The 18,079-nt window shown below is 37.8% G+C and overlaps 1 protein-coding gene across 2 annotated transcripts in view; it reads left to right on the top strand.

Moving 5' to 3' along the window:
- The window catches only part of KDM1A (lysine demethylase 1A), an 81,517-nt gene that overhangs the window by 15,577 nt on the left and 47,861 nt on the right, over positions 1–18,079 (top strand). The window contains exon 3 of one of the 2 annotated variants that reach the window (XM_016190648.2): positions 16,781–16,840. The exons of the other annotated variant lie outside the window; for it this stretch is intronic. Coding sequence (XP_016046134.2) covers positions 16,781–16,840 — 60 coding nt within the window. The remainder of the gene's footprint in view (positions 1–16,780; positions 16,841–18,079) is intronic. 2 annotated transcript variants of the gene reach the window in all.

The following is an 18,079-nucleotide window of genomic DNA, read 5'->3' as shown; positions in this document are numbered from 1 at the left end:
GCAACAGTAACAACAACAATAATAATAACTACAACAATAAAAAACAACAGGGACAACAAAAGGGAATAAATAAAATATAAAAAAAAATTTTAAAAACCAGGAAAGCTCTCAAGGGAGGGAATTGGATACAATGACATCAGTAACAACAATAATAACTACAACAACAGTGAAAAACAACAAGGGCAACAAAAGGGAAAATAAGTAAATAAATGTAAATAGAATTTTAAAAATTGTTTTTAAAGGGGGGGGTCAGGTGATGGTGCACCTGGTTGAGCGAGCGTACATGTTGCAGTGTGCAAGGACCCGGTTTCAAGCCCCTGTCCCCACCTGCAGGGGGAGAACTTTGCAAGTGGTGAAGGAGTGCTGCAGGATCTCTTTGTCTGTCTCCCTCTCTGACACCCTCTTCCCCCTCGATTTCTGACTATCTCCATCCAATAAATAAATAAAGATAATACAAAAAAATTGGGTTAGATAACTGTTTAGGAACATCAGGAAGATATAGTGTATCTTGGGTTATAAGAGGCCTATATATGTGTGTACACTTTTTTTTTTAACCAGAGCACTGCTCAGCTCAGCTCAGCTCAGCTCAGCTCAGCTCAGGCTTTGGAGACTCAGGCATGAGAGTCTCTTTGCACAACTATTATGCTATCTACTCCTATCCTACATATGTTTTCATTTATATTTTTAGATATATGTGTTTTTCCATGTGGATGTGCACTGTTTTCCCAAGTCTAGTAATGTGCTAATAAAAGCACAAAGGCTTCCATTAAACTATTGATGAACTTTTCAAGTCAATTTTTATCTATAGTTATTAGATGTAGTTATTACACTAGCTGATCATGATATAATCTACTTTGTTCACTGGCTGGAGGAAATATCACTTTACCTATGTCTTTTATTTATTTATTTAGTCTCTATTGGATTAATGGTTTACAATTGACAGTAAACTACAATAGTTTGTATGTGCACAACATTTTCCACTTTTCCAGATAACAGTTCAGTCCTCACTAGGTTCCCCTCTGCCATCATGATCCAGGACCTGAACCTGTCCCCCAGAGTCTTTCATTCTTAAAGTTGAAGAACTCTTTTTAAAAATTAATTAATTATTTATTCCCTTTTGTTGCCCTTGTTTTATTGTTGTAATTATTGTTGTTGTTATTGATTTTGTCGTTGTTGGATAGGACAGAGAGAAATGGAGAGAGGAGAGGAAGACAGAGGGGGAGAGAAAGATGGACACCTGCAGACCTTTTCACCACTTGTGAAGCAGCTCCTGTGCAGGTAGGGAGCCAGGGGCTCAAAAACTGGGATCCGTATGCAGATCCTTGCACTTTGTGCCATGTGCGCTTAACCAGCTGTGCTACCACCTGACATCCTGAAGAACTCTTATAAGAATGTACAGGCGTGAGGTTTGAGCACATGGTTCCCACCTACAGGCGAAAAGCTTTATGATTGGTAAAGCAGTGCTGCAGGTCTCTCTCCCTCTCCTCCTACCCTCTTGATCTCTGGCTATCTATATCCAATAAATAAAAATAATAAAAAAAAATTAAGAAATTATTTTTATAAAAAAGAATGTAAAGGCAGAGTACTGTTCTCTATTGCTCATAATTTTTTGATGTATGTGTATTGTGTGTATGCTTGAAAGATATTTTTGGTATGTGTATATATGTATTTGTATATATATATAGATGCATACACATTCATGTGATATAGACTGTTAAAGTACAAAAATAATTGATATGAGAGATTGGTATGACAAAAACGCAATGCTTGGTGACAGAGGATATAATCTCCCCTCCTTCACCAAGATACATAAACAGGGAAATCCAACACCTTAGCCACAGTGCTTCCTGCTGGTCCAACAACAGAAATTACACTAAATGTGGAAACTAAGAAATGGACAGCAATAACAGACAAAGTTCAGAAAACTCTATCAATTCAAGAAATTAAACATACAGATTCAAGAACTCAGATAATTTTTACAAAAGAACTGTAAGGGGCAGAAAAAAACAAAACAAAATAAAACTCCAAACAGAGTTTCAGGGTGTGAAAGACACTTTGAATACATTCCATGGTAAGGTAAGAGGCCTATGAAGACGACTACATCAATTGGAGGAGAGAATGTCAACACTAGAAGTATCAAACACCACACTGAATTTAAAGCTGTTGGAGAGGAAAGGTTTAGGAAAAATGAAGTACTTTTCTAGGAAGTAGCAAACTCCATCAGAAATACAAACATCAGAGTTATTGGGATTCCCGAGGAAGAAGAGAGAAAGAGAGCAGTAGAGAACATATTCAAAGAAATTACAGAAAAAATGTTCTGGGTGATGATGCACCTGGTTGAGCACACTTGTTGCAATGTGCAAGGACCTGGGTTTGAGTCCCCGGTCCCCACCTAAAAGGGGAAAGCTGTGTGAGTAGTGAAGCAATGTGTCTGTCTCTCTCCTTTATCATCCCCTTCCGTCTCTATTTCTGGCTGTCTACTCAATAAAAAAAGATAATAAAAAATTTAAAAATAGAAATTATAGCAAAAACAAACAAAGCTTTCAAAAAAATTTGATCAATGTTTAAAACATAGAAATACAAGAAGCTGAATACACCTAAATTCCCAAATCTAAAATAGCACACACGAAGACACATCATAGTAAAATTATACAAAACTATGGACAAGAAAAAAAATTGCAGGCTGCTAGTGAAAGGAAGAAGGCACATAGAGGGGGAGAACCATCAGGTTTTCATCAGATTTCTCATCACAAACCCTAGAGGGAAGGAAGAAGTGGAATGGCAAATATAAAATATTAAAATTGCCATTGCCAGCCACAGATACTGTATCCTGCTACTAAATTACCCATCAGATATGAGGGAGGAGTAGAGATCTTTTCAGGTATTAAGAAACTGAAAAAATTCATTCCTGCTGTGCAAGAATTACTGAAAGAAATCCCATATGAAAAGGGGGGGGGGTCAAAGGAATTTCAGTTTTTTTGTTTTTTGTTTTTTTTTCCTCCAGGGTTATTGCTGGGCTCAGTGCCTGCACCATGAATCCACCGCTCCTGGAGGCCATTTTCCCCCCTTTTTGTTGCCCTAGTTGTTGCAGCCTCGTTGCGGTTATTATTGCCATTGTTGACGTTGCTTTGTTGTTGGATAGGACAGAGAGAAATGGAGAGAGGAGGGGAAGACAGAGAGAGGGGGAGAGAAAGATAGACACCTGCAGACCTGCTTCATTCACTGCCCGTGAAGCGACTCCCCTGCAGGTGGGGAGCCGGGGCTCGAACCGGGATCCTTATGCCGGTCCCTGCGCTTTGCGCCACGTGCGCTTAACCCACTGTGCCACCGCCGGACCCCCGGAATTTCAGTTTTTAATAATAACAAAATCATGAACATAACAACAGGGAGAATCAGACACAGGAAAGGGGAGAGCAAAATAGAGCAATAAAGCCCAATGTTGGTGAACCAAGGCCAACTTTAAAAAAAAAAAAAAAAAAGACTGAATACAAATTGGAAAAGATGAAGTTAAACTCTCATTATTCACAGATGATATGTTGATATACCTAGTAGACCCCAGAAACTCTGCCAAGAAACTACTGGAAATCATCAATAAATTCAGTAAAGTAGCAGGCTACAAAATCAATACCCATAAATCTGTGGCATTTCTTTATGTAAAAGATAGGCCAGAAGAAATGAAACTGAAGGAAGCAATACCATTCAAAATTGAACCCAAGAAGATCAAATATCTAGGAATAAATCTAACAAAGGATATAAAGGATCGTTTTAAGGAAAACTGTAAGACTCTGTTAAAAGAAATAGAGATGACACAAAGAAATGGAAGAACATCCCGTTTATGGATTGGGAAAATAAATATTAAAATGGCAATTTTGCCTAAAGTAATCTATAGATTCAGTACAATCCCTATTAAAATCCCAATGATACATTTCAAGGAAATTTAACAGATTATTAAAATTTTTTGGAACTCTAAAAAACCACAAATAGCAAAAACACTCCTAAGGAAAAAGAAGAAAAATGGAGGCATCACAATACCCGACTTTAGGTTATACTACAAAGCGGTAGTAATCAAAACAGTGTGGTACTGGAACAGAAATGGTGATATGGACTAATGGAATAAGATAGAAAGCCCAGAACTCAATCCATACACATACAGATACCTTATATATGACAAAGGGGCCAAATCTGCCCATTTCGGAAAAGTCTCTTTAACAAATGCTATTGGCAGAATTGGACAGCCACACATGTAGAATAGTGAAACTAGACCACCAATTAACACCATACATCAAAATTAACTCAAAATGGATCAAAGATCTGGCTATCAGACCTAAAGTATAAAATACATAGAAGAATATATTGGTGAAACATTTCATGACATTAACACTAAAGCCATATTTGGAGACTTCACCCCATGGGCAAAGGAAACAAAAGCAAGATTGAACAAGTGGGACTATATCAAATAAAAAAGCTTCCATACATCAAAAGAAAACTCCATAAAGATAAACAGGAAACCCAGAAAATGGGAGAACATATTTGCACATCATACTTCAGACAGACACTTGATATCAAACATCTATATAGAACATTCGGCTCAACAAAAAGAAAAAAACAATCCAATAAAAAATGAGCAGAGGACATGCATAGACAGTTCTCCAAAGAAGAAATATGCACGACCCACAGACATATGCAGAAATGCTTTAATTCACTCATCACCATAGAAATACAAATTAAAACCACTCTGAGATACCACCTTATACCTTTAAGAATGGCCTTCATCAACAAAACAGGAGAAGATAAATGTTGGAAAGGATGTGGGGAGAAAGGAACTCTAATACACTGCTGGCGGGAATGCAAAATGGTACAACCATTATGGAGAACAGTATGGAGAATCTTTAAGCAAATACATATGGAAATACCTTATGACCCAGCAAATCTCACTCCTAGGCATTTATCCAAAAGAGATAATATCACTAATTTGAACATGTTCATAGCTGCATTATCTACAATAGCAAAAATTTGGAAGCAACCAAAATGCCCTCCCACAGATGATTAGTAAAAAAGATATGGGACATATACTCAATGGAATATTACTCAGCAATTAAAAAAAATAATAATTTTACGTCCTTTGGGATAAAATGGATGAAACTTGAGAACACTATGGTTAGTGAAATAAGCAAGGAGGTAAAGGAAAACTATAGGATGGTCTCACTCATGTGGAATTTAGAGAACTGAACACACATACATAAAAAAAAAAAAAAAAACCAGACACAACACAACCCATATTTAAAATGAGAAAACTTGTGGCTACCTGGGGGGGGGGGGACAGACTTTTGGTGGCAGGGAAGATGTGAAACTCTATAGTCTTTTAACTATTTAGTCCTATCAATCACAATATGACATGTGAGAGGGGTGGATAGATTTAATATCTCAAGTTTCTCAACTGCCTAGACTATAGCCCTAAGCACAAATACTAGCTCTTGCTAATATTTATCTTAGATTTGCAAAATGATCATACTCTGATAAGGGGATTAATTGTTTATGGATCTCCAAAAATATATCATAAAATAAAGCTCTGCAAACAGCTAAATCAACTACAGTTTTAGGCCAGATAGGTCAAGACCTTTTGTCCTTGTAAGTATTTAAAATACAAGGAGGTTCGGATACCACTAGAAGTGTTCAGATCATAGTGAAATTAAGTATAATGAACAGATTCTTAGCCCCCCAACTAACCTGGCTATAATAATTAATTATTGATATTTCAACTTTCTCTGAGACAATAAGAAGCCCTTTGCATCCTCTAAGACCTGCATTTCTCCTAGTCCTGGTACCTCTAGGATATGCCCATACTTCTTGAAATTCCTTTTCTATGATTCCTTACCGTCATACCAACCCTGTCAACTTTAACCTCCATTTATTTACACTTTTCATTTTTCATGTGTAAGGGGTTTAGTCTCCAAATACATCTTTGATGTGAAGATTCTGTGAAGTTTCACTGTTCTATAAATTTTAGAGTTTCTGGTCTAATATCTACATCTTTGATCCATTTTGATTTGACCTTGGTCTTTTTTTTTTTTTTTTTACCTCCAGGGTTATTGCCGGGGCTCGGTGCCTGCACTATGAGCCCATTTCTCCTGGAGGTTATTTCCCTTTTATTGCCCTTGTTGTGGTTATTGAATAGGACAGAGAGAAATCGAGAGAGGAGGGGAAGACAGAGTGGGAGAGAAAGATAGACACCTGCAGATCTGCTTCACCGCTTGTGAAGCAACCCCCCTTCTGGTGGGGAACCAGGGGCTCGAACCAGGATCATTGTGCCAGTCTTTGCGCTTCGCGCCATGTGCACTTAACCCGCTGCCCTATCATCTGACCCCCGTCTTTTTTTTTTTTAATAAAATTATTTTATATTTTTAAGTTACAGAATTACATGAAGACAGGGGTTTGAATCAACACCATTCCCACCACCAGAGTTCTAAATCTTCACTCTCCCCACTGCAATCCACCACAATTCCCCTAAAGTTGTGGACATGGGCTAACCATCTTCTCTATAACTATCTGTTCACATTTATACAAAGGTACCCCATTCTTTTCCTGTTTCAATTCTCTTTTTCCCTCTAAACCACTCATGACATCAAATCTACCTCCATATGTCCCTCTCCTTTTCCTTCTCTCTCTCTCTGGGTGCTGATGAAGCTGGAGTGCAGAGTCCCCTTATCATCTTCATCCTATCACTTCTCCCCCGATGGGAGTGTGGATCAAGGTTGTTTATGGGAAGCAGAAGGTAAGAGATGCACGTGGCCCACAGACACTTGGAGAAATGCTACACTTCATTTATCATTAATGAAATGCAAATTAAAACTACACTGAGATATCATCTCATACCTGAGAGAATGGCTTACATCAACAAATCAGGAAATGACACGTGTTGATGAGGTTGTAGAGGAAAAGTAACTGCTACACTGCTAGTAGAAATGCAAACTGGTATAGCCCCTTTGGAAGACTGTAAGGAAGGTCCTAAATAAAAATGGAGTTACCTTAAGATCCATCAATACCACTCTTAGTCATTTATCCAAAAGACACTGAAACACAAATTCTAAGGGACATATGCATCCCTATGTTTATAGCCGTATTATTCACAATAGCCAAAGGGTGGAAGCCCCTAAATATCTATCATCAGATGATTGGCTAGAGAAGTTACGAGATATGTATTCATGGAATACTGCTCTGCAATTTAAAAAAAAAAAAAGAGACGTTGTGTCTTTTGAGACAAAATGGATAGAACTAGAAGTGATTATGCATAGAGAAAAAAGTAAGGAAGTGAAAGACAACTACTCATGTGAAACCATGAAGAAGAGATAGGGAGAGAGAAGGAAGAAGGGACGGGGGCAGGGAAGGAAGAACTGTTTCTAAGATCTGAGAATTATATGGTTATCATTGGGAGGAGGGAAGGTGGGGATACAGAACTTTGGTGCTGGGTGTGGTGTGGAACTATACACTGTAATCTTACGATTTTATAAACTTAAATAAATTTTAAGTTGAAGTGAATTTAACTATTCTCAAATGGAATACCTAGTGGTGTTCTTTTTCAATACCTATAAGTGGAGTGAGAGTGTAGAAATTTTTCAGGATTGAGGAGAAATGAAATAGATTGTCCACTGAGCTTATATATCCATAACCAGTAGGAGACCCTCTTCTGTTGATTTGCTGGAAGTTGCTGGTGAATTCATTTCTATTAGGGTTGTCTTTGTTGCCACTTTGGCCTGCTAGTGTCAAGTAAGTGCCTGAAGTCATCTTTCTGAATTATCATTACATTAAGTATGATATATTAAACAAAAATAGAACTTACTAAGTTTTTGTATCATATCATTTCAGTTTTATATTTTGAGAGATAACTAAAAATGGACCAACATATATATTACTATATACTACATTTTTAAATAAATTTTTTTTTTTGCCACTAGGGTTATCATTAGAGTTCAGTCAGTGTGTGCAAAACTTCACTGCTCCTAGTGTCTATTTATATATTTATTTACTTATGAGAGAAATAGAGAGGGATCCAGGTGGTAGTGTACCTGGTTCAGTGTTTATATTGTCATGCTCAAGGACCCCACTTCTTACTTGCATGGGGTCTGCTTCATGAGCAGTGAAGCAGGTCTGCAGGTGTCTTATCTTTCTTCCTTTCTATATATCTCCCCTCCCCTTTCAATTTCTCTCTGTCCTATCAAGTATAATAGAATGGAAAAGAAAAAAGAAAAAAAAAGGCTACTGGGAGTGGTGAATTCATAGTGCCAGCACCAAGCTCTAGTGGTAACCCTGGTGGCAATAAAAATAATAATTATATTATTGTTATTATTACTACTACTATAACAATAAGAGAAATACAGAGAGCAGGATACAGAAGGAGAGGAAGAGAAACATTTTGAGCACTGTTAACTCTTGCTTATGGTGTGCTGGGGATTGAACCTGGGACCTCTCAGTCTTAGACATGACAGTCTTTTTTAAAATTTATTTATTTATTCCCTTTTGTTGCCCTTAATTTTTTTATTGTTGTAGTTATTGTTGTTGTTATTGATGTTGTTGTTGTTGGATAGGACAGAGAAATGGAGAGAGGAGGGAAAGACGTGTGGGGGGGGGATAGACACCTGCAGACCTGCTTCACCAGTTGTGGAGCTACACCCCTGCAGGTGGGGAGCTGGGGGCTCGAACCGGGATCCTTATGCTGGTCTTTGTGCTTTGTGCCACATGCGCTTAACCCACTGCGCTACCACCCAACTCCTCTTTTACAGAAACTTTATGCTATTTACCCCACCCACATTCCTTCTTTTTTTTTCTGTTAGATGAAGTGGAGAGAAAAGGGAAAGATACAGAACTGAGCAGTGCTCTGGCTTTTCTCTCTGTATCTTTCTCTTTCCCTCTTTCTGTATCCTTTGTACATTTGTGTCTCAAAAAGGGTATACATTATCTGAAAAAAGCAAAAGAAGGGAGTTCATCTGGTAGGTCACACAAATTACCATGTAAGGACCCAGGTTCAAGTCCTCAGCCACCACATGGGAGTACTTGTAACATGGTGAGGGTGGAGGGGAAAATGGGACACTAGCACTGGTGGAATGGTGCTGTGGTATTTCTTCTCTCTCCTCCCATATTATCTTAAAAAGAAAAAAAAAAAGAAAAGAAAAAAGGGCTGGGGAAATAGTATAATGGTTCTGTAAAAGACTCATGCCTGAGGCTGGCATTGAACCTGGTACTTAAAAGCCTCAGGCATGAGAGAAAATCTTTTGCATATCCTAATCCTAGCCCTCAGGGCTGTTTGTTTGTTTGTTTGTTAGTATAGTAACTTTTGACATCTGCAAGATTGTGGTATCTTGCAGCTTTTGGCTGGGTTTATACAATCTCAGTTTTTCAATAGTGCAACTTGTGCAAGCAAGAAAAAAGAAAGAGGAAACAAACAAAAACTTGTCCTCCTCGATTGTTTTATAAACATTATAGGCAAAACAAAACTTACCCATATTATAAATAAGCATCTATTCACATTTGTACATTACCTTTTTTACAGCTTGAGATAAACTCTACATCACATAAACAGTATTCAAGTTACTGGGTAACAATAACAGTAACAACAACAAAACATATAGCAAAAGCCTCAAGTGTCTCATTGTCTAGTTTACAACTCAAGTATGGTATCCTTTTTTGACAGCTCTGTCTTACACTTAACCCTGTTTATACAAGTCCTTTAGACATTCCCTACATTATCATCTGTTCGCTACCCTTTCTCTTTTTCTTTTCAGCTTTTCTGAAAGTTCTATTTCAGTCATTCTGCCTCAGGGTTCCCCTAACTTACAAATTTAGGAATGGAATGGAATGACATGACATGCCCACCAATGGAATAGAATTTGGACTGAAAAACAATGGACAGGACCTGGCAGACCCAGGTCACATCTCCACAACACTGGGCTAGGGGAATAGGTGACTATAAAGGAAAAGTCTGGGGAGTAGAAGGATCAGTCTAGGTGGATAGGGAGGTAAGAGAATAAGACACGTTTATTCCTTCTTCCTTCTCTCTCTCTCTCTCTCGTAGAAGGATCAGTCTAGGTGGATAGGGAGGTAAGAGAATAAGATGTGTTTATTCTTCTCCCTTCTCTCTCTCTCTTTTTAAGGTTTACTGAATAATGAAAATGGAGTGAGGAGAGAGAGGAAAGAGAACCAGTGCATCATTCTGGCTTGTGTGATGTCAGGCATCTGAGGTCCTCATATTTGGTCCACTGTACCACCTCTTAGGCCATTTCACTTTTTTATTTTTTAATTTCAGGAAAAAATTAGGTAGGTAGATACATACTATCACCTTTGGAAACTGAAAAGTGTTAGCTTATTTTTTAATACTGTGTCACTTATGAACTAAATGATTCTTTAAGCATCTGGAATTGTCAGATGTCTGTGACTTCAAATAAATCTTGACATTTGATCTTGTATATGTTAAGTTGTGGGAGGATTGCATGTATCGGTAATAATATAGACATTCTAAGAGAATAACAGTTGAAATTCATGGTAGCTATTGAGATATAACAAATGTTAAGATTTTGTTGATTCACAGAACTTAAAATTTGAAGATAGGGTTGTATTTTTGTGTTTGTTGTCTGTATCTTTTTGTTGTCTGTATCTTCTGCTATTTGAAGATAGAAGAGCATTTATAGTTGATTAACGTTTTAACAAGGTGTGTCTGTGTGTGTGTGTGTGTGTATAATTTTTTTTCTTTTTTATTTAAGAAAGGATTAATTAACAAAACCATAGGGTAGGAGGGGTACAACTCCACACAATTCCCACCACTCAATCTCCATATCCCACCCCCTCCCCTGATAGCTTTCCCATTCTCTATCCCTCTGGGAGCATGGACCTAGGGTCATTGTGGGTTGCAGAAGGTAGAAGGTCTGGCTTCTGTAATTGCTTCCCCACTGAACATGGGCGTTGACTGGTCGGTCCATACTCCCAGTCTCTCTCTTTCCCTAGTAGGGTGGGTCTCTGGGGAAGCGGAGCTCCAGGACACATTGGTGGGTCTTCAGGGAAGCCTGGCCGGCATCCTGATGACATCTGGAACCTGGTGACTGAAAAGAGAGTTAACATACGAAGCCAAACAAATTGTTGAGCAATCATGGACCCAAAGCTTGGAATAGTGGAGAGGAAGTGTTAGGGGGGTACTCACTGCAAACTCTAGTGTACTTCTGCTTTCAGGTATATATTTTGCAGTAGTTTACGGATACGTGTGAACATATGCTCTCTCTCCCAGAAACTGGTGTATATCTAGGTTTTGGGACTTTGTTAGAAAGTGAACCACCTGAGATGGAATTAGAGGAAAGGTCTCACCCGAGTAATGAAGCTGAAAGGTTGTCATTCCACACATGAAGTCTCTGGACACAGTCTGAAGTGAAGCATGTTGAGGTGGCAATTGTTGCATTGGTAATTTATTTTTTTGTAGAGTAGCTTATTTATTCTCCACTAGAGCACTGTTAAGCTCTGGTTTATGGTGATATTGGGGACTGAATTTAAGACCTTGGAACCTCAGGGTTGAAAAAAGTCTTTTTTTGCATAACAATTATGCTATCTCCCCAGCCCTGCTTTTGGTTTTGACCAGAGCATTGCTCAGCTCTGGCTGGGAAGATGTAGATAGAATTCTGAGAAACTGGGAGTCGGGCTGTAGCACAACGGGTTAAGCGCAGGTGGCGCAAAGCACAAGGACCGGCATAAGGATCCCGGTTCGAACCCCGGCTCCCCACCTGCAGGGGAGTCGCTTCACAGGCGGTGAAGCAGGTCTGCAGGTGTCTATCTTTCTCTCCTCCTCTCTGTCTTCCCCTCCTCTCTCCATTTCTCTCTGTCCTATCCAACAACGACAACAACAATAATAACTACAACAATAAAACAACAAGGGCAACAAAAGGGAATAAATAAATAAAATAAAAAAAGAATTCTGAGAAACTGTTGCATGAGCAAGAAAAAGGGATCATTTTGTTGGAAATTCATTCCAACCATATCCTGTTTCTGGCCTTACAGAAAAGAGGAAAAACAAATAACAAAACTTCAGATTTTCTGCTTTTGAGTATATTTTGCTGCAGGTTTGTACTATAAACCCTTTATTTTTTTTTTCTTTTATAACAAATGGATGCAGAATCTTGTCAAATGCGTTTTCTACATCTACTGCTGTATCATACAGTTTTGTCCTTTTAGTGATGACATGTATTACATTAATTGATTTGTATAGGACCTTCCTTACATCCTTAAATCCCACGTTGTTATATAAGATCCTTTTAATGTGTTGAATTTGACCTACTTATATTTTGTTGAGAATCTTTTCATCTCTCTTCATTGGAGTTAACTGATGTATAGTGCTCCTCTGTTGTGATACAGCACATGGGCTCACAATAGGAATTTGGACACAGTTAGCATATGGATGCCATCAGCCTGACTCCAGAACATACTCACAAAGGGATTGTGAGTATGAGAGACTATATATTAGCAAGGACCTGGAGCAGCTTGGCTCTTTGGAAAATCTCCTTTGTGGTACTTTCCTGTTGACATAGCTCTTGATTTATCTTCCTCCTGATCCCTTCACGTTTGGTGTCTTGGGTAGCTAGCTAGCTGAAAGATTTTTGGCTTCTGCTATTTCTGTTAGCTAGACTTTCCCTCTCACATTCATGATGATTTTTATTTTATTTTTCTCCTTTTCGTTCAAGGTGCTTGATGATTTTCATATTTCTCTCTCTCTCTCTCTCTCTCTCTCTCTCACACACACACACACACACACACACACACTTTTTGTGTGTGTGATGTCCTCATCTAGTTTTGGTATCAGGTCAGTATTAGCTATAAAGATTTAATAAGTAGACAACTATAAAACTTATGTTAGCTAAACTTGAAAATTTCTATTTTCAATATGGAGAGGATATGCACTTATAAACTGTATTTGGGGTTTCTACTTAGTTCTTGTGTGCTTGGGTGTGTGTAAGGATGAACACAAAGGTTCCTTGTATAGTGTTACCAAAACCCAGTTCATCTTAAGGAGTTGCTTTTGAATGTTTACATTTATTTATTTTTTTAATTTGAACTTATGGATAGTACCAGATGTACTTGCCTACTGTTTCATGTCTTTGCCAGTGTCAAAAAGGGAGATCTAATCCTAAAGACCCAAAGAGCAAATGAATAATGACACTTTATATGTTCTAATGAGAAACACTATGTGAATGGGAGATTAACTGCAAGCTTCTGTATGCTTGCTGTTTTTAAAGAAAATCATGACTTCCTCCGCAATGCCTCCAATAAAGATACTGTTTGTCTTCAGCTGTCTTCAGAGAAGTAGACAACCTCAAAAAGTCTATTATGGTGGGCCAAGTGGTGGTATACCTGGTTGAGTGCACACATTACAGTGTATTAAGGACCAGCGTTCAAGTCCCCAGTTCTCACCTGTAGGGGAACTTCATAAGTGGTGAAGCAGTGCTTCAGGTGTGTCTCTCTCCCTCTCTTAACTCCCCCTTCCCTCTCAACTTCTCTGTTTCTATTCAAAGTAAAATTAAAATATATATGTGTGTTTTTAAAAAGTCTAGAGAGAAAGTAGCCATCTCATCTATACTTGCCAATGAATTACTTCAAAAGATAATAGTTTAGTTTCTTTTTAAATTTAAATTTAATTTAATTTCTTTTTTCCAAGGCCAGCCCTCAGTGAACTGGAGGAAGCTTTGGTGCTGTGGTATCTCTTACTGTCTCCTTTTATCTGTCTCTGTCTAGGAAAAAAACTGACTCATACTGGTAAAAGTCCAGTAATGGCCCTACCCCCCAAAAAAAAAACAAACACAAAAACAACTTAGAATTCTTGGCGTTTTTAATATATTTCTCTCATATTTGTCTAGGAAAAAAACTGACTCATACTGGTAAAAGTCCAATAATGGCCCTACCCACCCTCCCCCAGCCCCCCCAAAAAAACCTTAGAATTATTTCTCTCATATTTTATCACAGCACAGCACTTTTATAAGCTATTTTCCTTTTTGAAAAGCAGAAGGCAATTAAGACTGTCATACCTTCTAAAGAGGAACCAGTTAACCTTTGAACAACTAGGAAAGCCATGTTTTATATTATCTGCAACAGAAAAAAAAATCAGTCAAGAGCTACTTTTTGCTTAAAAATAAATATTTTAGTGGCTAGAGAAGTAACTCACCTGATAAGAGTACTCTGTTGGGCTTGCATACCTGAGATTGATGGTTCTGTCGCCAACATTGCATGTACCTGTGTGTGGTTTGACTTCTTTCTCTCCTCTTTCTCTTCTTTCTCTCTCATGTGAAACACAATCAGTGAAGTAATTTTTTGAAAGTAAATATTATTTAAAAAAAGAAAACAGAAACATTGATTTGTAGTAAAAGAAGAAAAGTGAAAATGATAGAAAGCAGAGGGATAGGGATATGTAATTTAGACATAGGCTAACTTGACAGTGCTTGTAGTTTGTATTTTTTTTTATATAGGTGGTAATATGTCTTCACTAGGAGAGACTGTTACTTTTCATTCTCTGCCAAGTCAGGAATATAATTTGAGAGTGAAAAGCTATGTTATTCCGCATGTCTAGAGGTTTTTTTTTTTTAAAATGTATTTCATTGTTCTGATTCTCTCTTCCTTTTACTCACAATTCAGTCTTCTATTCAGGGTTGGCTGTATTTGGAATCAAACAAAAAATACGAGAATTTATTTATTCTGAGAGAGACAAAGAGAGAACACATACCATCTATCTCTCTAGTCTGACAACAATAATGGGGGGCTCTGAGTTCTTATGAATGAATCCAGAATTTACTAGAGTGAACATTCCTAAGGGGCTGGGCAGTGGCTCACCTTTTTGATATAGCACCTATTATTACCACATGCAAGGACCTGGATTCAGGCCCCTGATCCCCACTTGCAGGGGGGAAATTTCACAAGAGGTAGAGCAAGGCTTTCTTCCTCTTCATATACCCCTTCCCTCTCAGTCTATCAAATATAACTTCTCTCTGCTCTATCAAATATAAGAAAAACAAAATAAAACAAAGTATATTTAAAAAGAGTTAACGGTTCTGATTTAAACTTTTAAGGTAGAATTAAAATGTAGGACTTGCATTTTCAATATAAACTTATCTTTAGTAATTTGAATTATTTCTTCACTGCTATATGCCTGTTTACAAAGGCTGTAAACAGCAAATTTTAGGTACTGTTGTCTTACCTGAGAACAGGTATGTAAAGGGCCCTTTAGATAAGAGCATAGTGAAATTTTAGGTGAGGTTCTCTTATGACATCAAAGCATATCTAAATATTCTCATATAGTAAGGGATAAGAAAGATGTTATTTAAAAATCCCAGACCTAGGAACATTCTTTACTACAGGGACTGTGTAGATTCATTTTACTTTCCTATTCCCTTTAAGCCAAATAGTGGACTAACTCAATCTGCTTTATAATTACAATTCTTTAAAAAATAAACCCTTTAATGAAGCTGTTTCAATTTTATATCATTGGGGACTGGTATTTGCTTTAAGTCTTCCAAAGATCAAACGCCAACCTTTCCATAGCTTGAGGTGACTAGAATAATAAGGGAATCATAGATAGCATCTGTCTTGGCAATAGATTTTGGACGAATCTAGAAGGTAAACTATTCTGACATCATCTCAGAATGAATTTTTAAACTATTACTATTCCTGAAGTTATTCCTATACATTAATCAATGTGAATATGTCTTAATAGCAGGGTTATTCTACAACTTGAGGTAGAAGCTCCCTCAGGCCCTTGCCTGCCATCTAACTCCACCCACAATGTGTTTATATACAGTGGCAAATGAAAGCAGGGCATCTTATGATACATTATAAAGTTGTTTTTTTTTTTTATAAGGGGTACAATTCCATACATTCTAAAGTTTTACTAAGGAAGCACTGGCTTATTTTGACCTAGTGCTCTCCAACATGTATATGTGAAAATTCTTTTGGGACTTTGTCTTTTAGTTACATATAATTATGCTCTGAAGACAAGGAAAGAATTTTTTTTAATTAAAATTTTAAGCCTTTCCCCACTTGCAGGGGGGGGGTTGCTTCACAAATGGTGAAGCGGGTCTGCAGGTATCTTTCTCTCTCTCTCTCCCTCTCTCTCTCTCTCCCCCCTCCCTCCCCCTCTCCTCCTCTCCCTCCCTCCCTCCCTTCTTCCCTTCCTCCATCTCCCTCTCCCTCCCTCCTCTCTCACTTTCTCTCTGTCCTATAGAATAAAAATGGAAAAAAAAAATGGCCTCCAGGTGCAGTGGATTCATAGTGCTGGCACCAAGCTCCAGTGATAACCCTGGAGGAAAAAAAAATTAAGTCTATCTTGTTGCTTTATGCTTGCTCTTATTAAGTAGAAAGGTAAAAGATAAAGATTGAGCCAATGCTGAACTACTGCAATTCTGGATATAGAACCTATGTCATGCCACTGTCAGTCTTAGTAGTAATAAAACACATCTGGAATTCTCTACCCCCATCCAACCCTGTCTATTAAATACAACTGATAGCAAGGATTGAGCAATTAAAAACACTACATGCTTTGCTCTGCCATCTTTCACCAAGAATCAGCATGTAAAGTTGAAATTTCTTGACTAGAATTTGGGAAAATATGATGTGATTCCCTGGGCCTTGATTCCAGAAGAAGGAACTCTCTGATTATGGGGTTACTAGTTGGTGAATTCATATGTTGCCAACTATTAGGCCTTTATGTCCAGATATTATATCAATTATATGGAGTAAGGTCCCTGAGTTCTCCTCTTTCCTTCCACAGGGCAAGCAGGAGGACTTCAAGACGACAGTTCTGGAGGGTATGGAGACGGCCAAGCATCAGGTGAGGGTGGCATTAGATGCTTGCCACTTAGCAAGAGCCGCCAGTCAGGGATTGATGCTTGCAAGTGTTTTTGGCTATGGAATCCACATTTTAGCCAGAATCTTAGGGGAAAATTTAACTCATAGGACAGAGTAGTATAGTAGGACAGAATATAGCCAGAACAAAGGCAAGCAAACCCTTTTGAAGTCCTCAGGCCGATCTCAGCCCTCCACTTTTCTTTGTGTTTTTGAGGCAATGGCGGGTACTTTACTCCCCAGTAACCTGTAGCGAAAGTAAACATGATATAAAATGTAGGCATAGGAATCGGGACCTTTAAAAATAAAAATAGCTGGAAACACAGAGAAGCAAAGCCATAGACTGAAAATTCTTCAGAATACAGGACAGGACAAAATACATCCTAGGAGTAGGCAGAAGAATCGTGCAGAATGTGGCTATTGAAAAGTGGTTGGCCTTAGGTTCATGGTTTCAGGCATATATTTTTTCAGTTAACTTTACATACTTAACCACTTTGAAGTTTACATTTTCTCACAGCTATTGTTTTAAAAATCTGCTCAAAACACTCTTTCTTTTCACACCAAATTCAGAGAATTTTATTTTTAGGGAAAAGCAAAAGTGCCCATCTTCAGTAGTTGAAGGAATACATAGTAGTTTGTCAGGATTCCATCCTGTGTCTCTTAAAGGGTATTTTTGTGTTTTCTAGTGCTAAGCTGGTTTACATATACATTTTGATAGAATGGATATTACTTCACTTTTCGAGTCTTATCATTTTTGACTATTGAGTATGCTTTAAAATTACGTGTTTACTACACTTTGTGTACAGTAGGTTTAGGGAGTATTTGTATTTTACTTTTTTAGATCAAAGGTAACTCAGTGTTAATATGGAAATTAGTATTTAGGGGAAATCTAGAAAGTTAGAGACCTCTTTTGGAGCTTGTTAATCAGTGCACTTCTATATTAGAGGACTTAAGATCCTTATTCAGAGTCTTATCTTTGACAGGAAAATCTTCAAGAATCCTTTATACCAAGTGCACAGTTGAATCTTCCATGGAACACTGAGGATCAAGGATAGCCTTTAAAATTTTAATCTTGATGAAATAAGTTGAGTTTTCTTATTGCCTTTTGTTTTTAATGTAAATAAATGTACTCTTTACTCTTTTGCTTAAGTAAGTGCTATTTACTTACTATTAGAACATGAGTTTTAAGTATTTCCAGAAATGTTGGTGACTATTCTCGACCTTC

This window comes from Erinaceus europaeus, chromosome 13 (assembly GCF_950295315.1).
Source record: "Erinaceus europaeus chromosome 13, mEriEur2.1, whole genome shotgun sequence".
Taxonomy (NCBI): Eukaryota; Metazoa; Chordata; class Mammalia; order Eulipotyphla; family Erinaceidae; genus Erinaceus; species Erinaceus europaeus.
This window is presented reverse-complemented; position numbering and strand designations above follow the sequence as displayed.